At 36.7% G+C, this 23,946-nt stretch overlaps 1 protein-coding gene and 1 long non-coding RNA gene across 2 annotated transcripts in view; one reads left to right on the forward strand and one right to left on the reverse strand.

Annotated features, from left to right (window-relative positions):
- The window catches only part of LOC140321830 (uncharacterized), a 20,295-nt gene extending 16,766 nt beyond the window's left edge, over window positions 1-3,529 (forward strand). Inside the window, exon 3 of the long non-coding RNA XR_011919015.1 lies at window positions 3,496-3,529. This is a non-coding gene — a long non-coding RNA (uncharacterized lncRNA). The remainder of the gene's footprint in view (window positions 1-3,495) is intronic.
- A 16,526-nt stretch (window positions 3,530-20,055) lies between these two features.
- The window catches only part of CLYBL (citramalyl-CoA lyase), a 125,613-nt gene continuing 121,722 nt past the window's right edge, over window positions 20,056-23,946 (reverse strand). Inside the window, exon 8 of the mRNA XM_072401072.1 lies at window positions 20,056-20,322. Coding sequence (XP_072257173.1) covers window positions 20,227-20,322 — 96 coding nt within the window. The 3' untranslated portion in view covers window positions 20,056-20,226. The remainder of the gene's footprint in view (window positions 20,323-23,946) is intronic.

Raw genomic sequence — 23,946 nt, forward strand, 5'->3', positions numbered from 1 at the left:
AACTGTGTACTGTAGTCTTCTTCATGGGTAAATAAGGCATCCCCCTGAAAATAAGCCCTAGAGCATATTTTGGCCTTCAAAAAAAAATAAGACAGTGTCTTATCATCGGGGAAACAGGGTAACAATGTCTGCATACCTAAATGCATCGCACTGCCACTATTGATTGGCTAACTGGATATTTGCGTCAACAGTTGAACTGGAGTGGCTGCTAAGTGTATGTGGACATGCTTGAAAAACTGAGGTAGATGTTTAATTACAGGACTCAATCAGAAAGACTTGTAGCTGGTGGGGGATCCATGCTACTACTATCCACCCCAAACTAAAATATCAGTGGTAGGTTAATAATAATTTAAGGATAACCAATCACAATGGGCTTAACACAAAAGCAGCAGACTCCCCTTTTACATTCTTACATATTATTTCATTCTAATTTAGGTTTTCCTAATTTTAGTGACAATTGAAACACCAGTAACCCCCAAAATTTAGGTTACATTTCACCTCTAAATTCTAAGGCCATCCCTCCAACAATACCTTATCCATAATGTACAAAATATTTTGCTCTTGAATATTCCTAAACACATTTTTCACAAATAGTCTGTTTAGATACCAGGCGATACAAATCAAAAAGGGAAACAGAAACCAAGAATTCTTATTGATCGAGCTGGGCATTTAAAAAGGCCTGTCATTCCCAAAGTGAATTTATGCTATACATTGGGAAGCCTTCATATTTATGATAACACAAAGCTGACCTGTGGCTAGGTTATGAATATTAAAATAATAATAAACTTGAAACCATAGTTCACCTTTGCCATGACAGGCACCATGGAGCAATTCATCTTCAAAGTTTGAAACAAATGCAGTGAAGTCATTAAAGTTTGGTTTTAACACATAGCTCTCCTTCTTCCTCCATGTTTACATGTTTAGACCGCCAAGTTCTAGTTTGCAGGACTGCTAAAAGTAAGATTGTTTTTGCTTTTCAATGTTTGAATTAGTTAATTCACAGAGTTGCCAGCTGCAAAGACGTGTAAAGATTTGTTTTAAAACTTATTTACTGTTTGTTTTGACTATGTAAATGTTTAAATAGCCAAAGTCTGGGCACAGTTTTATATTAAGAATAAATGTTCACACTCCTTTCACTTCAAAGTTAAAGAAATTGATAGATAAAAGGTAGTTTGCTGACCATACATCTTTTTATAGCATTTTTCTGTAATGTTCTCACTTCCACCCCACATACCACAACGTTTCTTGCACTTATTGCCAAATGATAAAGCCTCCTAACTCTGGCTGGATTACCCTTTTTTAGTAACAGTATTATAGCACTGCCTGCTAATAGTATTGGATTACAAACCACAGAAATACATTTAGGTTGATACGGGCTAAAAAAGTTGTGAAATAATAACCAAAGAGCATTAGTTTTGAAAATACAGGTAAATATTGCTGTCAAGACTGTGATACTGAAAAAAATGGCTATGCGACACTCCCTTTCTACCATAATTCCACTGGACTGGCATTCAGGGCCTGACAATTGCAGCACCCATTTCAAAGAACTTCATCTGTACTGGGTGTCTTTTCCTGGTAACTGGATGCATGTGTTCAACCTGGGATAAAATTAGTGTAAGTTGCATTATATAAGAAGCAAAGTGACTGCCTTTTCCCAACAAAGGATTATGTCTGTATTATTCATCTACAATTATAGGAATGTTATTGTTCACAGCAATAATGTACAATAATGCAGACACAGGCCTCCTTTGTTCAAGGCAACTACACTTTAGATTATTACATGCTTACATATCACTTTCCTGAAATTTGTGCTGTAAAAAACACAACAGGATATTTCACATGGAGTCCATTAATGGAAAAGCAATGATCACTGCAGTGTTCTTAAAAAACAAAGAATATATTATTCAATAAGCAAATCTGAGCAGCCACTCCAGTGACGGGTTTCTTCCTGAATACAACACTTACAAATAGCTTTAACTGATATTTTATGGTCTTAAATAATTGAGTAAAAACATTTCCAAGTTTGAAGGATTCTGAAAATGATGATGTTCTTTTGTAGATGAATAAAAAGTAGGATGGAATGTAATTAAATTGCAATGTGCTAATGCGACAACACAGTGTGACATAGTAAATAAGTAAATGTTGTATGTGTTGGAGTATGGTGCTTTTGTTTATTTTCCTTTACCAAGTGAATCAACATTTTACACGGGATTTTTCTTTGTGATAAAAAAAAAAAAACTTAATGACAATATTGTTCAAAAGATGCGTCAATGTAAAATAGAACTTTAGATTATTAGATGACACAGATATAGGAATTTGTATAATTCCTGCTGATTCATTGCTGTGCTCAAATGCTTACTAACAAAAAAATATTATTTTACAAGGAGCCAGACTGCAAAATAAGTGTGCAACATTCATCTATAAGGTGTATAAAATGGGTTTTATTAGATAATTGTCAGCTTAGCACTGCTGTCTGAGCCTGTCTTACTCAGGCACTGTTATACAATGTTCCCATGAATATAAAGAACAGGGAAGCTTTTTTAAGTTATATGGTGCCCTGTTCCAAATTTTAGTATGGTGTCTTCTTTGAAAAGAAAAGCTGACCTTGTTCACCCTTGTTCCTGAGTCTGAAACTATTTATTACGGAATTTCTTCCTGATCTCCTTTGTCAGATTTTATAGTATTTGCATTGTACCCAGCTTCCAGTGCAGCAATGTGTGTTTTACAAAGCAGAAAAAAATAGGAATATAAAGAAAGAGGGTATCAAGTGCCACACTTCAGAATCAGAAGGAGTTACAATCATTGTGCCTTCTAGTTGATGCTTTATACAGACATCCAGCTGAAGAGGTGAAAACAACTCCAAAGAATAAACATGGAGCAAACTCAATGGAAGACTTTTTTGCCTTCACTTTTCTACATTTCTATGTTAATACATAAGCAGCCCTGACTTCTTTACTAAGTCCATACATTTGATTGCAGCAAGAGGTATTTTTTAATGCCTCTTAATTGAAAATACAGCTTGGAAAATTTTCAAATATTTTTTCCACTATTTTTCCCTATTTTTCCCCATTTGCTTTTTGTTTTATTTGTAAGTTTATAAAAGTAAAACCCTGTAAATATTGCAAGCTTTCATACACAGAGAAAAAGTCCTGGTATAATCTAATAGCTGCCACATCATCATTCAACTATAAACAAGCATGGAATAAAGCTGTATGGTGCATAATGTTAAGCATATGATGTTTATGCCAGATGGGGGTCTTCCTAAAGATATAGCTGATCAACTCAATAGGGGGATTCTGTATAATTTAATTTAAAAGGATATGCATCAATATGTAAACAATAAATGACTGCTATGATAATGGGTCCTCACTTGGCTAACAACTGGATCATGCAAATATGATAGTGAGAACAATTTGAAGGAGATTTCTTTTAATAACTTGTCCTGTCCTTCTTGTTATTGGTCATTTACTCATTAAACACGATTTGTTTGTGCAGGAGGTGAATCCAGCAGTGCGTCTTTACAGAAAAGGTAATGGTGGGGAGTTTATATGTGTGTGAGCTGTATGAGATATTAGGTATTATAGTATAATAAAGTATTTAAGTTTTAAATTTGAGTTATTATGTAACCTAGTGAAAACATTTTTACATTTGCTTATTACCAAGACAAAATATAGTGTATTTCTCTCTTAATACAGGTCAAATTAGTTACTGGATGTTCTATTAAAATTGTTTTTAGGTGGGAATTTGTTTGAAACACTTAAATACATTAAACAGTGCTAAAATATTTTAAATATTATAACCTGCAGCATATTTACTTTGACTTGTTTGCATGAATGTGATAGGAAGCCTAGAAAAAAATGAATGCTACAGTCACAATTCTCATATCAAATCTCACAAGATACAAAAACAGTACTCTCTACCCCAGCCCCCTAATGTAACCTTCCTACCTCTTTTACTAGCACAGTATTGTTGGCTGTTGGTTTGAACTGCACATACTTTTACCACTGAGTGCTGGCCCGAATCCAAACAGCATCAGAACCATGTGCGCTTAGCTTAACTAGTTTGTAAGGCCACAATCCGGATCGCAGTTACAGAGCCTCTACAGGTGCACATTAGAGTCACGGTAATAGTAGAGTTTTGGACTTTTGGCAAGATAGAACAATCTGTTGATGGGGGATTCATGTAAATCCAATAGGTTAAAGCATGTTTGCTTTTTTTAAAGACAGATTGATATATTCCCTCCTATTCTAAGAGGCCACTGTGGTAAATCGAGCTGGTATGTCCATGGCTAGCGGGTTAAGAGGGTGTTGGCAACCATGCTGGATACCAAGTGCAAATATCCTCCGGAACTGGAGATGCACTTTGATAGCGATGTCTTAAAAACTTGCAAATGCTGCCAAGGTGCATTTAAAAAAATAGGTTTACATTTCTTTAACATCTATATCTAAACAAATAAATACACCATAGTTTCTGAGTAAAATACGGGTCAAATGACACAAAATTTACTACATTAGGTTTCAAACAAAAACATTGATTGGTATGAGGGAACATGATTATTATATTCTTGTATATATATGGATATGCTGATATATTACACAACTCCTTAAGCTGTGTGAACATTTGCTTGTACTAAGTGAACACTGTTTATTGATTCAGAAAATTAACCTCATTGTATCTGTTGTAAGTAGTTGAGATTTGGTAGTTATTACACAAAGCACAAGAATGTTGCTCAATTACCGTAAGTTTTTTTCACAGCCTGTACATACACAAGAATCTTACCGATTACATTTCATAACCTGTGACACTGACTGTAATGTAATATACCTTTTATGAATGCCTGCGTCACCTGCAGTGTGTGTGAAGGACTAAAAACAAGCAGAGAAAAAGAAATGGCCAACACAGGCAGAATATTACAAAAGGCTTTGTATAATATAGAATATCCAAACATTATATCATTTTTACAAGAAAAAATGTTGGTGGCAAAACCTACAGAACCCACACACACACACACACACACATTATATATATATATATTTTTTTTAAAGAACTTTGCATTTGAAAAAGTCCATGATGCTTTGTGTAACCTGAACTGCTCGTTGTAGTTTAAGCAGACCTAAACTCACTAAACAAAAAGCCACCAGGTGGTAGTTCAAATTGACAAAAGAGAAATGCAATATAAAAAAAATAAAGCCCAAGCTCCTGGTGCAAAGCTCAACCAGTTACCAGAGACAAGATAGCATGAGAAGGAGATACATTGTTGTGGCTATCCAGTGGTTGATGAGCATCGTCGTGCTCTCAAAAGTCCATTATGGAGTCAGCAGCAAAGATAGCAGCTGGCGGAAGGGCCCCCCAGGGACATTATAGTCCGACCTACATTTTACAAGACCAAATTATGAAAGTTACCTTGAACAAACGAAACCTCTCCTTCCAATCTCATCCCTACCAGATCTATTCAGATCTTGCACCCCAGACCATCCTGAAATGGAAAGCCCTTAGGCCGTTCCTCATCGTTTTACAAAAGCAGGGGATAAGATATCGTTGGGGATTTCCCTTTAGGCTTGTCTTCAAGTATCAGATGCAACAACATGCGGTCTCCACAGGATCTTGCACTTGCAGCTGAGTCCACCAGAATATTTCTCATCGGCCATAGCTTCACTCAGGCCCCAGAGCTCGCCCAGGTTGTCACCATTGTGGGAAAAAGTTAAAAGAGGAAAACGATCTCCTGACAAGGCCCTGTCTTACCAACTACATGCATCTCAAACCAACAGATGGATGAAAAAGACCCTTAGATATATTAGAATATTGGATTAGAATAACATGCACTGTTTGAACTGTTTTGTGCTTTACGTGAAACTGCTTTACTTCTATGCTAGCATGTTATTGTTTATAACAGGGGAGACTTATTTCCAAAAGTCTACCAGCATAACCCATTTTAGTTTTTTATTTTGTCTGGTGCCTAAGTGACCTGGACTCTTTTTTCTTTGTTTTTTCTTGCAATAATTTTTTGTCACCTACAGTAGGGTATGTAGACCCTCTTAGGGTTTTATGCCGCTCTAGGGGAGACTGGTGTTCCCCACTGGTAGTCCTGCTGTCATGCAAGACGAAATTCTACCGAGGCACTTGTTGCTCTATTTGTTATGTTATGTACGTACAGACCACCTGGTTTCTGTTCTTTGGTTTTTCTGTTTTTTTTTTGTCATTGTTGTCCGAATCATTGTATGAATAGATGGGATACTAGATGGAAATGGCGAGTATGGCTACTGTATGCTCACTGTCAATTTGCATGTTGGAAACGACTGGTGTTATGGGATCAAATAGGATGGTGATTGTATCCCAGAATGTCCAGGGATTCAATTCCCCCAATAAGCAGAGGAAGGTATTTATTTTTTTCCTTCCTCTCAGTGGGCATTCTGGGTTTGCAAGAAACAAGATTTTTCACAAAATCTTGATAGAAAAATCTATGATATTTTCATAAAAATTACCCACAGGTATTTAATTCGGTATTTGAGGAGAAGAAGAGGGTTATGATTGCATTTCTTTGATTGCCCTTTAGTTGTGAGCTGAAATAGCAAACCCTACTGGTCACTATCTGCTTCTTCAGGGGAAGATTTATTATGAGGAAATCACCCTGGTTAAATAATATGCACCCAATCACAACCACATTTGTTTTTTTAAACATCTGCTACCCATTATTGAACATCATGTGAGGGGTACTCTGAGTTCTGGGGGATTCTAATATGATTGTGGATCCAGGAATGGATCATTCTTTGTGTTCTGACCCAAAGATTGGTAATTTGCTCTCTCCAAACTGCAAGGCTTTCTCAGAACTACTTTCACTTTCACTTTCAATTTAATATGCTGGATATATGGAGAGAGTTAAATCCTAAATTGAAAGACTATACATACAGTTTCTCCTCCCACGGCAGCTTCACCCGGATAGATCATGCCTTTACACCACCACGATTTTTTCCTTTAGAAAAGTAAAGCGAAGATTCAGACCACTCCCTGGTCTGACCACTTCCCTGTGTTAGATGAATGTCATTCCCTAACTCCTAGGTCCCCTGTGTTCCACCGGCATCTCAATGATACGCTGCTGTCTACTCTGCTGTCTACTGGGGCGAAGGAAGTAGAACATAAGCTCCTTTCCTATTTCGAGATTATTAGCCCTTCTGTGAGTTCTTCCATCATGCTCTGGGATGCTCATAAGGTGTCCATGAGGGGTCAGTTGATTCAGATGGCTTTTCGCCAGAAGAGGGCTAGGTTATTTCGAATAGAGGAGCTCATGAAAAGTTTAGACCAACTGGAGGCCAGAATGAAACAAGGCTCTTTTAGACAACTATTGGAAGAAGTGCAACAGACTAGGGTTGAGTTGAATGCTTTAACGGATTATCAGGTAGATAATCTTTAATTAATTAACTGGTCTAAAAGGCATTATTATGCCAGGGCAAATAAGCCTGGTCCTATGTCGGCTAAGGTTTTGAGCCCTAAATGTAGTTCTACAACAACGAAGAAGCTTAGACTCACTAACAATACTATTACGGCTAATCCTGTGACGATTTGCGGGGTGTTCCAGAGGATGCTCTCTCCTCTTTATGGTACCTGCCTATCTTTAGATACTGATAGAGCGGATCAATTTTTTTTCACAGATTAAACTCCTTACTCTTACTGCAAACATGATAGAACTGATGGAAACTGAGATCTCTCCTGAATAGATAGTAGCGGTTATTAAAACTTTAAAAAACAATAAAACTCCAGGACCTGATGGATTCTTGACCCTATACTTTAAAATGTTTCCTAGATCCTGGAACCCAGACCAGCTGATATGTTCAACTACCGGTATTAGGAGATCATTACCATCATCCAATGTCTTCTTTGTTGGCTCACATTGTAATGCTCCCCAAAGGATTTTCAAAATTACAGGTCCATATCCCTGCTGAATAATGATATTAAATTGCTTACCAAAATTTTAGCTACTAGGCTCAATAAATTTCTGGGATCTTTGATCCATAAGGATCAAGTGGGGTTGGTCCCCGGTAGGCAAGCCCCTGGTAGCACCAGAAAAGTGGTTAGCCTTTTATAACTCATACAGAAAAATAAAATTCCAAGTGCTCTATTAGCGCTCGAAATCCAGAAAGCATTTAACTCTTTATCGTGGGAATATTTATTCTATATTTTACCTAAATGGGGTTTCCAAATGAACTTTATGGCATGGATGAAGGCTCTTTATTCCCAACCTTCCGCTCCAATTCGATGCTCCTCCTATTACTCTTCGGTTTCAAAATATATAGGGGCACTTGCCCTCTATTCCCACTGTTATTTATTTTGACTCCAGAACCGTTCACGCAGGTGATCAGAATCTCTCCTAATATACATGGGATAGTGATTGGTGACCAAGCTCAGTTTGTTCGCAGATGACATTTATTTGTCCATTTCCCAGCCGCTAATTTCCTTACCCAATTTAGTGTCTCTCCTAACAGAGTTTGCTCAGTTGTTGGGATTGGTAGTAAACGAACGGAAATCTCTGGCGCTGGATTTCCAATTGCCACTACAAATGAGTGCATCACTCCAGAAGAAATTTCAGTTCTCCTGGGTGAAAGACTCATTAGAGTACCTGGGATTTAAGATCACATGCACTTATGAAGCTCTTTTCCCTGCTAACTATCCCCCTTTATTTAATCATCTTAAGAAGCTGATAGCAGGGTGGTCTTCTCATCCTATATCCTGGTTAGGATGAATTAACTGTTAATAAAATGACTGTTTTTCCTAAATTACTTCCTAAATTATTATTTTAGGGCGCTACCTTATTTTAGGATGCTACGTCTTTGTACCAAATTCTACGCTGCAAGCCTTTCAAACTTTTTTTTTTTCTTTCATTTGGAACAAAAAGAAATCAAGAGATCAAAGGAAGACTATGTATGCTCACAAGTGGCAGGGGGGACTCGGGGTGCCAAACTTTATTAACCTCCCTAGTGGTCTAATTCCATCCAAATTTCCATGCAAGAAGCGGTACAATTTTTTTCATGGAAATGTATTTTTCATTGTAGGCTGAAAATTCTTAGGCATAACTCGAACTTCGATTTATGAATAAGGCATAACTCATCAATTTATTAATAAACTTTAAATAACAAAACACAAAAATCTGTTAAAATATATATATGAATATTTCTTTGTATTAGACCCAGCTATTTTGTATTGAATTCAAAACAAAATTATTTGAATTTCCCGCCGATCCTCCTGCCTGCACTGACGTCTCCGGGAAACTTCGAAGATTGTCGCTGCATTCGCCAGCTGGAGATCGAGGAGCAAGGACGTGTCCCCAGGAGCTGCGGGGACCAGCAGGATGCCAGGGGAGCAAGGTAAGTGGGTTTTTTTTTTTTAGTTAAAAGCTACCCAGAGTGTGACTTGGGAATACAGATTTTTTGCCTGGAAAATCTATCTGTCACACACGGGAATAGGGCTAGGGGGGTTAAGTACCACCAGGCTGCTCACATCAGCCCTATTACCTCACTGTATGCGGGTGGAGCTGCCCCATTATGGGTTTGATTGGAATCTTATTTGACCCAATCAGTGGATATCAGAGCTCTTCCGTGGCTCCCACCCAAACTACGTCCCAAGAACATTAGTATACATTAGCAACGTGTTAAAAGTGTGGGATGGGGTTTGATTTTCAGGCAGTTTTATATCACCATACTTACTTTTGCTCCCTATTCAGTGGAACCCATTATTCCCATCTGGCATAGAGTCACCTTAAGCGTTTGATTGGTGGTTGCAACATGGTTACGATACGGTCCACTCTCTTCTGGGCAGATCTGGTGTTCTTAGTTGGGAGGATATTCGTACAGCAAACCAAGCCCCGGGCAGGGAGTTTCTTCGATATATGCAAGACAGACATTGGGTCAATTCGTTGATACAAAGAGATATTTTTACGGTCAAATTGACTGTTTTTGAGCATATATGTCGTAGAACTCCTTTAGCTCGAAACTTATCTTCATAATATACTCCCAATTGATGGAAATCACTAGGGCTTCTGCACACACTTATACATTTCTTTGGAGTAGAGATTTGAAAATTATTAAGACGGATGAGGAATGGTTTGCTAATTAGGCAAGAATGGCCAAATGTTCCACTAATATAACCACATTGGAAGCTGTATTTAAGGTCATGATGCACTGGTACATAGTCCCTTTCAGGCTAAAGCACTTGTCCCAGGGGGGGTCGGGACTCTGTTGTAGGGGAAGTCAGGAGGAAGGTACCGAGTTGCATGTGTGGTGAACTTGCCCCTCGGTTTTAGGGTTCTGGGGGAGAATATTTAGGTTACTGGGAACTTTATTCTGTAAACATGTGTCTAGGGAACCTTGGGTAGCCCTACTACAATTCAAGCCCCCTAACCTTACTAAGGTTTAGTTTACACTGGGATCACGTCTTGTTAACTGCCAAGCAAACTTTTGCGTATGGACAATACTTTCCTAAACGAAGGATATACGAGTATCATGAACAATACTCAGAAGAAGTTTTCTAAAATCATGGAACCCTGGAAGGCGTTCTCACTACCCAATGCACTGCCATTCTAATTCACATTGTAGTCACCATTGGATGTTAATATAGGTCCAGACCTTTTTTATTTGTTGTTTTGCTCGGTTGTGATTTTGTGTTTTTTTTTCTTTTTTTTCTCCCCCTCCCTTCGCCCTTTCTCTTTACCCTAAAGGAGGGTTGTGGTCACAAACTTGATATAGGGACACCTACATCTATTCATAATTCCTTAGATTGGGAACGTTAATAAAAGTATGTAACTTTGTTATATAAAAATGTTAAAAGTCAATAAAAATCTATTAATAATAAAAAAAGCAAACAACAGAATTTTTACTTAACATAAAAGGGTGGTCTACCCTTTTATGTAGGGTGAAATTTCTGAGTTTAGGTACGCTTTAAGCAATGCTCATTTTGTACCAAGGGGTCCAATATATGCACAGACGATATCCCCCACACAATTACACCAGTAACTATACCCAGTCAAAACTGGCTTAACACAAAAGCAGAAGACTTTTCTTTACAAGATTTATAATGCATATAATTCAGACCTCCTTCCCTTTTTTAAAAAAAAATGTTATGTTGCAGCCTGTTGCTAAAATCATTTAAATAATGTTTTCCTTATTTTTCTATACTTAGTATTTCAGTACTAATGACATAATGGAAACAAAATTTTAGACAATTTCATACATGTATTATTAGGGCTCTGGCTGGACCACAGTGGGACATTCACAGAGTCGTCCTAAGCCACTCCTATAATGTCTTTGCTGTTTGCTTTGGGTAATTATTATGTTGGAAGGTAACTTCCACCCAGTCTGAGGTCCCGAGCACTGTGGAACAGGTTTTCATTGAGGAGATCTCTGTACTTTGGTCCTTTCAGCTTTCGCTCAGCCCTGACCAATCAACCCCCTCAGCATGATGCTGCCATCATCATGCTTCACTCCTGGGATGGTATTGTCACGTTTGGGGAGACAGAGCCTCTTGGGGGAGGGGGGGCGCTACAGCTTGCACAGAAGTGGTGTGAGCCATGATATGGGCCAAGGTGGAGAAGCTAAGCATCAGCCAGTTCTTCTCCAGAGCCTTTAGTGTTGAGGATGTTGCGCTGCTGGCTGCTGCCAGGTTGCGCTCCTTGGGCACAACAGGGTGGGCGGGACGATGCACGGTACCAAATCAATAGCTGGGAGAATAGTATGGGATGGCGGGAGGTCGAGGTAGACAGCAAGCAAGAGAGGTTAGGAACAATCAGGGGTTAGGAACCAAAAATCCAGGAAATAGACACCGGTGACATGGGGGCCACTGCAGACACAGGGAACACAGGAAATGAGAGGAGGCACAGGTGACACGGGGATCACTGCAGACATGGAAGAACTGTGGAACAGCACATGGGAACTGGTAGGGAATGACCAGACTGGGTAATAGGGTGTTAACACAGGAGCTGGACAGGGAAAGCACTGAATTAATCAACAGGTGTAGAGGAAATGCTCAGCAGAGAAATGGGGCTCGACACTAGTGGGGACACTTTGCACGAGTGCCCAGTGCTGTGTCTGCGCTGGCCGGCCAGGCATCGCCAGCTTCCACAGATGCCCGGCTGGCAGCGACAGGAAAAGATGACGCCACTGGAAATTGTAACAAGGTAGAAGTTTTAACCTCCCTGGAAATTCCAACCCGAGTGTTGCTTGGGGTTACGGCTTTTTGGATTGAAAATCCACCCCGAGCCACACTCGAGGAACCCCCAGGAAGGTTAATTTGCATGAGAGAGGTGCCTGCACTTTAGTGAGGAAGAGAAGTGTGACAGGTATTGGGCAAGTGATGAGCAGAACTTGGTTTCCTCCTGATATAATGGTAAATATTGAGTCTAAAAGGTTCAATCTTTGTTTCTTCACAGTCAGAGTCCTTCAGGTGCTTTTTTGTAATCTTCAAGCACGCTTTGATGTGTTTTGCACTGAGAAGAGGCTTCCGTCTTGCCACTCTGGCATAAAGCCTAGATTGGTGGTTGCCTGCAGTGTAGTCCTTTTGGAAATTCGTCCTATCTCCACACAGGATCCCTGGAGCTTAGTAAGAGTGACCATCGAGTTTTGAAAGTTTTGGAGAAACGTGTCTTTCCAAATCACATCCATTTAATTTTATTTAACACAGGTAGACTACAATCAAGGTGCAGAAACATCTTGCAAAAGGTCTAAATACTTCCAATAAATAATTCCAATATTTACATTTTTTATTTTTAATAAATTTACAAAATTGTCTAAAATTCAGTTTTCACTTTGTGCATTACTGATTGTATGAGAAAATTAATAATAAACCCATTGTAGAAAATTGAAAAAAGTGAAAGGGGTCGAATTACTGAAGACACACACACACACACACACACACACACACACACACACACTTTTACAGATTCTAAGAAAACAAGTCTATCTACTTTTTGAAGAGTATCAGAGTGCAGTCTCCTCTCACATCTAACAGGATGGCTTGTAGAAGAATAAGATCCATATGTACCATCATAGTATATCATATCTCAGTTGTCTCAGAATTTTAAATGCAATATTATATTCCTTTTACAATTAAATAAAACACAGGTTCATTAACAGTAAATATTACATTTTGTAAAGTTGTCATAATGATATATTTGTAAGCCAAATATTTAAAACAGAGAAATACACTTTAACAGTACAATTAAAGATTAACAAATTAAACATTATATATATTTTATTTTGCTTTTAATCTTGGGAAGCAAGGAAAATGTGACTGAAAACAGGCAATTACCACCATGGGAATATGTGCAGGAGCTTAGTAAATGTCTTTGTGAATACTTTGGAGCTTAGATGCCCACACATATCACTGACAACAATGCCCAGGGCTGCCCATAACCAGATCAAATTTAGAAACAGTTGCCGAGGAATTAACAAATATATAAAACCTCAAATGACATCAGGCAGGCTGGACACAAAAACAGATCACGAAACCTGATAAATGGAGATATCAGTCAAAATGATTTTGGGAAAACTGCAGAAATATTATCAGTACAAATAATGATTTAGCACATAGAGCCGCAGACACAGTATAAAACTATTATTAAAGCTTTAATACAGAAAATTTTAGATTCTGGTAACTGTATGATATTTTTATAATTTTTCTTAGTGGCACAAGGTAATTTCAATAAAGGGAACGCCTAATGCCAGAAGCCGAACAATCAATGACACGCATGCCATCTGCCCAAAGAGAGCATGTGCATATCGACTGACTTAGAAGACGCTTTTGGCTTTCAGCGCACGCTCATCTGTAACAGCTAAAAGGTAACTCTACTCCTATTTTAAACCAACCTCTATCATCTTGCCAAAACCCTCTCCATCCATTTTAGGCAATTAACATTCTTTCCAAGCAGCTAGTATTGGAATATGATTTTTTTTATTTTTCCTGCCTTTATTTATAATTTGCACCACATTTAATTGCAGACCAAGCTGTCTGCAGAATATTATCTATAGATATATAGAGTTGGGACAAACTATAATAGTGCAACTTGGCTTTAATGTGTTTTTATTATATTATATTAAAGAAAAGGTTTGGAGTAATAAGAACTGCTGTATTACAGCTATTAACAGGCTTTAGTATGCATGTCATTTTTTATTTTACCTATAGTTTTAAACCATTTCTGCTCTCACACCTGTATACCCTCTATGCATCAGAGCCATATTTACATTTCTGCTAAGGCCCTGTTATTGAACATTTATTCTTATTGCATAATATAACAAAGTATTTTCACTATGATATTATTTTTAGGGAGCAACAAGGTTTTTTTTTTTTTTTTTTTTTTGATATTTCCTTGCAAAACTACTTCTTATATAGACCATACAATACATAACAAACTAATAAATAAAAATGCATGTTTTATTTCTACTTTGTTCAGTGTTCATATAATATTATATTTACTTATTTAATTATTGTAGAAACATTTTTATTAGATTTGATAAATGTATCTTTTTTATGGTTTGGTATTGCTAATTAATTTACAAATTACTTTTTTCAGTTTTGTGGGGGTGGTAATTTTGAAAAAAACAAAACAAAGGAAATAAAAACGAAAAATAAAAATTATTAAATTATTAGCTGTTAAAGAAAATATAAAATAGGAGGAAAAGAAAATCAGATAATTGAAGAAGAAGCTAAGAGATTCAGTACGAGATGATTAGGGTAAAAAAAAAAAGAGTTAATAAAAGTTTAAAGGAGAATAAAATTTGAGGTAAAAAAAACAACAACTTAAAGGTTGCTTTAACTGACGATATGTATTAGGTGTATGTACTCCAGACTTGTTACATTTTTTTGTTAGTGTGCAAAGTGCAGAAAAAACAATCAGTTACCCTAAAAACATACAAGTGACACAGAGGGAGCAAAATCCATTCCTGCTTGTTTTGATAAAATCATTTTTATTGAAGTTTTACATTTTTCTATTCCTGCTTTTTTATATGTTATTGTTTCCAAAGATTTTTCATGAACTCTTTCCATCTACTGACAGCCCTAAATTGGAGGCCATTCGAACCGATCTACAACCTTAATAAATTGAAAAAAACTTTATTATGTAAGCCAAATAAAACAAAACTCTTTAAAACTACTGCATGTTTAATTAAAACAAAAATAAAAAGAATCTTCATTGAAACCTTGAGGTTTCACATTGCTGCATTAAAACATTTTTGCAGCAATTAATCAGAAGAATAAAATAGTAAAGGCTGCAGATTAATTGTAGTAAGAAATCAACGTATAAAGTACAGAAGGTGGCCCTTCATGAATACTTTGAAGTACAAGGCTCATTGTGTCAGAAACAAACTTACACTTTAAGCTATAAAAGAGGGGAAGAGAGTGACGGCAGCACAGAGACACAGCCACAGACATTATTGTTGCACTGTAACCATCTGATTAACATGCCCCGGACACTTTTTCTTAGTTTACTGGAATCCTAGCAACTGCTAACAAAGAGCCTGGATTGTCCTGAGCACCGGGGGACAAGGGGTAGGCTTTGATCTGTGCCACCATTTACAGTGATCAGGAAAGACATGGAGTGGTTGGGGACAGGCTGGGACCCCAGTACCAGGTACCATTTACTGAGAACACCTGCCCGGTCACTGACCAGTGTTACTCCTGCCTGATCACAGATAATTGTCACACTTGGCCAGCCACAGACCAGTGTCAATCATGCACAACTGTCACTTACAATATATTAGTACACTGATATATTGTCTTTACATTCCAACCACAAAAGTTGCAAAATTTTGTGCAAGCTTAGAAAGGCCACCTATGTTTTCAAGAAAAGAAAAAAGTTTTTGTTTAAAAGCAGATTGTAATTCCGTAGTGCTGTGTGAAGTTCGGTACAAAAAGATCTTGTAAAACCTGCACTACTGGGTAAATGTATCTTTAGCTAGATTCAAACCTATTCATTCCAATCTTACAAATTTTCCAATTCCTAACACACTCAGTGAATAAAGAGTAGGTCCTTTTACAGCAAATATTCTGTAATGTTTGCAATCTTATGTTTTGCTAATAATTTGTTGTAAAATGTTTTGTTGAAAAGTAGTTATTATTATGGCACACCCAAATTACCTTAAAAAAAACAAATAATAGTAGAAATTACAGTTTATAAAAAAAGAAGAAAAACCTACATTTACCTTTGTATGTATGTGGCCTGTAAAAGACTTTATTGATTGACCTAGTAGTAGCTGTAATTTTATTATACTATTATATTGTAAATAACAGTAAAATTGTGTAACTCTATGGAGAAAAAGAGGAAATAAATCACACTGCAGGTTAACAACAGTGCACACCATACAGAGACACAAGACAACAAAGCATGGATATGAAGCTCAAATATAAATATATAAAAGTCAGTCTCTACTTGGTTAAGGTGGTCCTTTTTATTAGGTATACAGAAAAAAAATTGCATTGTGTGGAATTGGAGGAGAGGGATGCAGTGATTGTGCTAATTACACTCCATGTTTCCCTCAAATTTCCTGTGAAAAGCTCCCAGGGGGTCTCTGGGCTAGAAGGACTTCAGTGCTGCTGCCTTATCCTCACAACTTCAATTACAGACACATTAGGTTCTCTTTACCACCATTAATATGCACAAAATCCCACTGCTAATCTCATAATCTGTTTTGTTTCATCAATTGTTTCTTTGGAATTGCTGTGGAAAAAGACAAAACCTGAAAAAGCTTCCCAATTTTATTATGAATACAGAGACCTCAAGGGTCCTATGGTCACCTATACAAAACAGCCCTCATTAGAGGAAGAATATAATGGACATTAGATTTCCTATAAACATACCACTGCAGCTACTCCAGCACTCAATTTACTGGATTTTATGTCCTACAATGACTGTGTCACACAAGATAAATTAAGACATTAGTAACAGCCCCCGGCACAGCATTAGACAATACAACAAATCACACCATATGGGCTCTATAGAGATTCATCATAAAATACATATATGTAAAATCATCTCATAAACTGGCTAAATTTAATTCTCCTGTGTCTGAACCGTGCACACAAGATCAAGTGTTATGTACCTAGGATTTATTAAACCAATATACAAGATCAGCCCCACTGTGCCTCACTACATCATGTCTCAGCTCATTTCCTAAGTAATTGTTTCTCATTAGAATGTTTTAATAGTGTTAACAGTAATTTGGTCACCTGGGATTCAATAACACATTGTGCGTACAAGTGATGATGAGCTGTGTAGGCTAAAACTATTTAGTCAGCAAATGGGAGATGGGTTCATAGAGACAAAGTTTGCAACTCATAGTCAACTTTCTACATATAGAATCTGATTATTGATGGATAGATAGATAGATAGATTGATAGATAACAGGGCTGCACAATTCATATTCAGTTCTCACTACACAGTACCTGATTAGAGATAGAAGGGGGATATGGATACATAAATAAGTTGATCGCCTAATAACATAAATGTAAAATAATAGGATAGAGTGAATAAAACTGATTTCCCATCACAGGGACACATTTACAAAAGCATCAATGTCCCTCCAAAAATACTCGATACTCGGAGAATTGTAAAAATATACATTTCGCGGAGCCCACTAAACACAAGTTGGGTAAAAGCTCATTTTGTAAATGACTTCACCATGGTTAGAGCTACATATACATGAAACAGGGCTGAAAAGTCCAGCTTTGTCCATGAACCGGTGATGAATGAGCAGTCTGTAATCAGTCGCTGAACGTCCCTCCTGTGTTCTCGGTCTAATCGGTGAAATATTTAATACACTGTTAATTGTCTCTTTCATTGCAATGGAGGATCAGTGACAAGTGCTTATATAGGACGTGGTTTTCCTATTCAGGCTGTGGGAAGAGAGGATTATTTGGTAAAAGTCAATTTAAGATTATTTCAAGCAGATTTCATATGTATTTATTCTCAGTCAAATCAGGAGTGTCCAGCGCTCAGGACTATAATCTGTTTGCAATCCTGTGTAATCGAGATGAACAAAGGGTGTACAAAGACTGCTCATACAGAACTAAAAATAGGGAGGAATGGCACACAATGCTGCTCATGGAACTGTTCCCTACATATACCAGTGATATATTACCTGTAAGGGAACCTGTCATGCATAGTCATGCAGAAGTTCTTTAGTCAGACACATAAAAAGGCTTGTCATAATAATGTTCCAAAGTAATCATGAATGCATGACAGGGGTTACCAATATGAGTATAATCAGAATGTTTTTTTTTGTGTTGTCTTTGAATGAACTGTTGTTTGAAATAGGACCACTGATTACTCAACGACAGCACGAAAGCATGCATTAAAAAAAAGTAAAGGCTATATTAGTAGTAAAGCATGTGTCCGATTTGCTGCAATAGACAGAACAATATGTTACAATAAATAATGAAAGCCACCTATATTTCGTGTGGAGGGGCTAATGATAAATATTACAAGACATTAAATGCTGCTTGACTATAGCAAGTACTCCATCAGTAAGCAAAGCAGAGGAAAGGCCCTGACAGCACACTGTCACTAAATATATTTTATTTATATTTTCTTCTATATTTTATGGGTTTTTTTTGTAAACATGCATTTTTTACAATAGATTTAGGACAATTGGTATGGCAAAATATGATATGACAAAAGGACAGTAAATGTAGGGGTGTGTGGGGGGGGGGGGGGGGGGGGGGGTCAAGGAAAGAAAAACCTAAGGAAATGTTAAATGCTATATAAAACTAAAATTAATGTAAAATTGGAAGAAAAACCAGTTCAGTGTATGGAAAGAATCTTCACTTACACAAAGAATATTTTATTTGTGTAATAAAATCTTCTAAAGATTTGTTGCCTTAAAATGCAACCAACAAGTCCAAATCTCATACATTTATAAAACTGGGAGTTTTCAGTTGTTTTGATCATTTAAGCCTCTGCTGTACATTATAAGGTTTGGTGTCTTATAAATCCATATGTGACCGATTCCTGCCAATGCTACATTGACTGCTCTTAGATGGCAGAATCCATACACATGTACCCCAGCAGATAGATATGTACAGATCCAGGAATCATTAAACTTGACAGCTGAAGGTCCTTTCTAGACAAAAACTTGCTGACAGTTTGAAAAGCTTGGAAGTGTCAACCTTGACCTAAAGTAATCCTTATTCTGGAAAAAAATGGTCACCAATTAGTAGGTCCAGCCGGCACTTATCTTGTCACTCGTTAGATTGCATTTTTTACATTAATTTGTAATGGTCCCAATGAGGAAATGAAATTGAAGTGGTAAGTCCACAGATATAAATCTGACATAGCTCTAATAAAATGTGGAGTTGTCCATCCCAACACCCTAACTACTTACTGTACACACTGCTTGCAGTCAGGGGAAGGATGCTAACAGCACCTATAGAGGGGGGAAACATTCTTTTCAGGAAGGGTTACAGCCGTGTTTTCTATTTACACATTTAAATAAACAGAACAGCCTTCCTGTGGAGTGTGTGTAAGGACAGCAGCACTGCCTCTGTGTAGGTCATAGAAAGGTTGGTGCATGGTTTAAAACTTTCCATTCTGTTAATTTCCTAAAGAACAGTCCTTGGTGGCTGGGGGTACAAAAGCGCATGATTTAATGAGGGACAGAAACAAAATCTCTGATTGTTGCTGTTTGAAACTTCGTTTGAGTCCTTTGGCAACCACAAGTTGATCCTCTGCAGCTTCAATACCCTTTAGCCCTGAATATAAGAGTACACGCTGAATAGGGGACAATGGCTGGTTGTTATGTTTATTTACCCTTGCTACAAGCTAGGTTAACCTCTCCAAAACAGCTTTGCTAAGCCAGTTAACAACAAGAAGCATATGACCTGTAGCAGTATCTCCAGTGTCATGTAAATCTGCCTGGAGAGCCTAGAAGCAGAAGCTTGTCCCGCTTTGTTACCCTTATAACTCTACAAGTTTATTGCAGTTCAGCCCTTGTCACACTCTCTTAAAGGAATTTTACATGTTTATAAGGGGAAACTTAATGAATAGAGGTGCTAGGGAGGTGAAAGCAAGGAGAAAAAAATGACTACATTTGACATTTATTTTAATGAACACTATAAATGTACAGAAAAAAATGCATAAGCATTCTGTTATCAATAGGCTGAAGCGTCCCTGTTCACATTTCTCAAGTCTCCCTCCTGGCATGGAAGACAAGTGCTGTATGGAGCGGACTCCTGGCGAGAGCTTCATTTAACACATCATTCGTTCTTGATGGCTCTGGCAAGCGTAACGATGTTCTGTGCCTGCTTAAGCAAGGGCATGTCTATCATGCTCCCATGGAAAGTGAATGCACCCTGCAACACATCAAAGGAAGACATCCACAGATCAGGGCTTAATATGTCTCTTTCTTTACACATAACAACAGCTTACAGGTGATCACAAAGCGCTTTGGGGTTTAAGCACTCTCACTGGAGTCAGGCCTGCAGGAGGAGGACACTATACACAAATTACATTCATAGGCCGCTGCTGAAATTCACATCTGCATGGAAATAATTCTCTCTGTAGATGTAAAAAGATAGAAGACTGTCCACAGGCATCGAAAAAGTCATCTGAACATTTGTTTAGCTAAGGAAATTCAGTTCCATATCCGTTTTATTTACCTTCAAAAAATACAATCACATACAATACGCATGCACATTTTTTTAATTTGTAGAAATATTTCAATATTATCTGACCATACAAATGTTGCAACTATCATTCTGGTAGATAAAAATGTTACTGCTTAAAAAATGGTCTCTCGATCTGACAGGCTGTGTCCTATGTCTATTGTTAGCTTAGAGAATTAACACAAAGCACATTTTTAAAATCAACTTTAATGATTAGCTAAGTAGACATTATTAATGAAAATAAATTAATACACTCACCATAGCAATCCAAATCTATGTAACCCTCATTTCTTGTTGTGGCAACATACATACAAAGTTATACACACAAAAAAACGAAGTGTCCCTGTAAATTATTTGCACCATTATCCATAAAATAGATAATAATGAAAAAGTCTCTATAATATAAACATAAACATTCCAAGAAACCAAGTTAAAAAAAAATAACGATACAAAAGTGCAACATAAACTTATCTAGAAAATGTCAAGAAAAACAAGTATAATTTAACATCTTCAATGTAGGTTGAAGGTGAGTACAAATATGTCATGTACTATATAGCTAAAAAAGGTGACCCCATACGGAGCCCTTAAGCTGATTAACCCAGGTCAAAAGATTTTGAAAAATATATCTAAAGTGTATATTGATGATAAATCTTAAATACTATTATTACAATTGTAAATGCCTCACAGGAAGGTAGATAATCTGTCTACGCAGATCTATGAAAACTTTTGTCAAAAAGCATAAGTGGTAAAATAGTGGTAAAAAAAAAAAAAGAAGTTGACGCAATTGGACAAAGGAGTGCAGGACAATTAGTACATATTACCGATATAATGCTTTGTCGTTGTGTTGGTATGTTTTTTTTAATAAGGGTTTCTTAAATTATTTAAGTTTCCACAAGAAAAAAAGTTTATTATTTAAATTTTTACTATAGTCTATTAAACGGTTAGCATTCTGGATTTGTTTCAGAGACAGTTAATACATTTCTATTTACATATTCCTCTTTTCTTATTTGATTAGCAGCATGTTACATTTTTAACCAACTACCTGATTTATAAGATTTAAAATAAACATACACACTAAATGCATAAAGGTAACAAAAACAGCAATGTAACACTATGCAATCATTTAGAACAGACATAACCAGTTTGTTCTTTAGTTATTATGATAAAAGGAAGTGATGAATGACACAAAATTATACTATATTTACAAAATAGTAGCCTAAGATTTTGAACCCTAATATAATAAATTATACAATATAATATACATATAATAAACAGTAAAAATAAATTTGATACTTATTTTAATATACTACAAAAATGTGTCTGTGTATATATATATATATATATATATATATATATATAATAAAATGTGCTAGCAAAATGTTATGTGTTAAATAATGTTGTAGAGAGGAGAAGATGACCTGTACTTCCTTCTCACTGAGGCCAAGCAGCCAGATTCCAATACCATTCAGATAATGTGGAAATATGTTTCCATTGGCTTATTCAAAAATTTTTCTGAATAAATGTATTTGCAAATACTCTAGATTTAATTCAAATGGAGAAATTGTTTTTTTTTTAAAAAACATTTAATGATCTAGTTCCAGATCATTTAAGCAGTAAAAGGCAAATGTGTGTTTGTACCAATTTATATATTACATCTTTACCAGACAATATTTTTTTTTAACATTATAGTTTGATTTCTATTAATGATAGTAAATTACTTGGATTAGAATAAATTTCTTTATTCTAACGCAAATTAATTACTATAGTATGCTAAAAGGAAGTTAATAAACCTTAAATTTCCTGAACATGTTGTACCTATTGAACTCACACAAGCGTACATTATTATTTTCTATTGTCTAAACATAATCATTTCGATAGATCTCCTTTGTGCGTAACTTGTTAATTTGTTATTTTAGCTTCTTTACTGAGAATTGTAGGTTCCTTGTTTGATTAGGAGTAGATGGATTTTAGAACAGTTAAGGCCAAGCTTACTGAAGTTTTCAAAAATGTGAAGCTCTGTCCACTTCAATCATTTAATAAGGTGCACGAAAAAAAAAAATCCTAATTTTATTTACCATTACACTTGACTGGGCCTTGAATGTGAGTATAGGTTTGCTAAGCTCAGTAAGCTTTCACTTTCCTAAATAAACAATCTCTTGTACCACTATTGCCATCAACCTTGTTAGATATTATCTCAAAGAAAGGTGCGTAAAAGGTGTGATTAGAGAGTTTGCTTACCAGTGCTTATCAAAGACTGCACAAAGAAACCCAACAGCCTGTAGAAACACATAGATATAGACAAAGATATTGCATCAAACTACAATGATGGTTTCACTCTCTTTTGCCCACACATGTTCAGTTGTGGGTAAACAAGCACACAATGTAGTGAGGAACTGCAGGAGTGGTGGGTTTCTGCTGACCCTTCTGCCATAGGCCCTGGCCCATCCGTGGGTAAAATACACAGCTTTTGCTAAATTCTACTTTACACCAAATACAAGATAATACCACCTATTCAAACAAAGGAAAGCTCAGTTAAGTGTTTTCTTTACATTGCCCTAAGCTGTGTCACAAACAATACTGAATACACTCTTGTGCTCTGAGTCTTAAGCTACGTACACACTTCCAATTATTATCGTTGGTAAACGAACAACGAACGATCCTGCACGATATCTGCGAACGATCGTATAGCACCGATCCTGTACATAGAGATAACGACACGATCGTTCGTAGATATTGTACACACAATAGATGCGATCGTTTGAACGATACAGGAAGTTACGTGCACCGCAGGAACGTTCGTTCATCACGCATGCTCAGACCATGGACGACCGTACACACGATAGATGGTCAACGATCGTCGTCCAATCCGATCCGCCGGTCCGGTCGTTCATTTCCAACGACTTTCCTCGTTCGTCGGCGTCGTTGGTTACTTTTTTTACGAACGATTTTTGCCCAATCGATCGTTCGTCATTCATTTTGAACGATAAAAATTGGAAGTGTGTACGCAGCTTTAAGCATTTTCTTAGAAGTAGGCTAAGAATAATAGGAGTGAAAGACACTGCCAAAAACTAGGAGATGATTTAGTGGCTTTATGTACCTGAAGTATAAATAGTTAAGGCGGATGAGCAAGGCTTTCTATTAGTTTTGCAATAATATTATTCTATTTTCTGTATATTAAAAAAAAAAGAAAAGACAAAAAAAAACACATTCTAACACCACAAAGAACATTAATTTAAAACAAAGTCCTCCCCTACAAAGTAGAGAGTTTGTTTTTACTTTGAACTGAGCTGAAATTTCAAAGAATCGTCATAA

The sequence above is a fragment of the Pyxicephalus adspersus genome, chromosome 1 (genome assembly GCF_032062135.1).
Source record: "Pyxicephalus adspersus chromosome 1, UCB_Pads_2.0, whole genome shotgun sequence".
Taxonomy (NCBI): domain Eukaryota; kingdom Metazoa; phylum Chordata; class Amphibia; order Anura; family Pyxicephalidae; genus Pyxicephalus; species Pyxicephalus adspersus.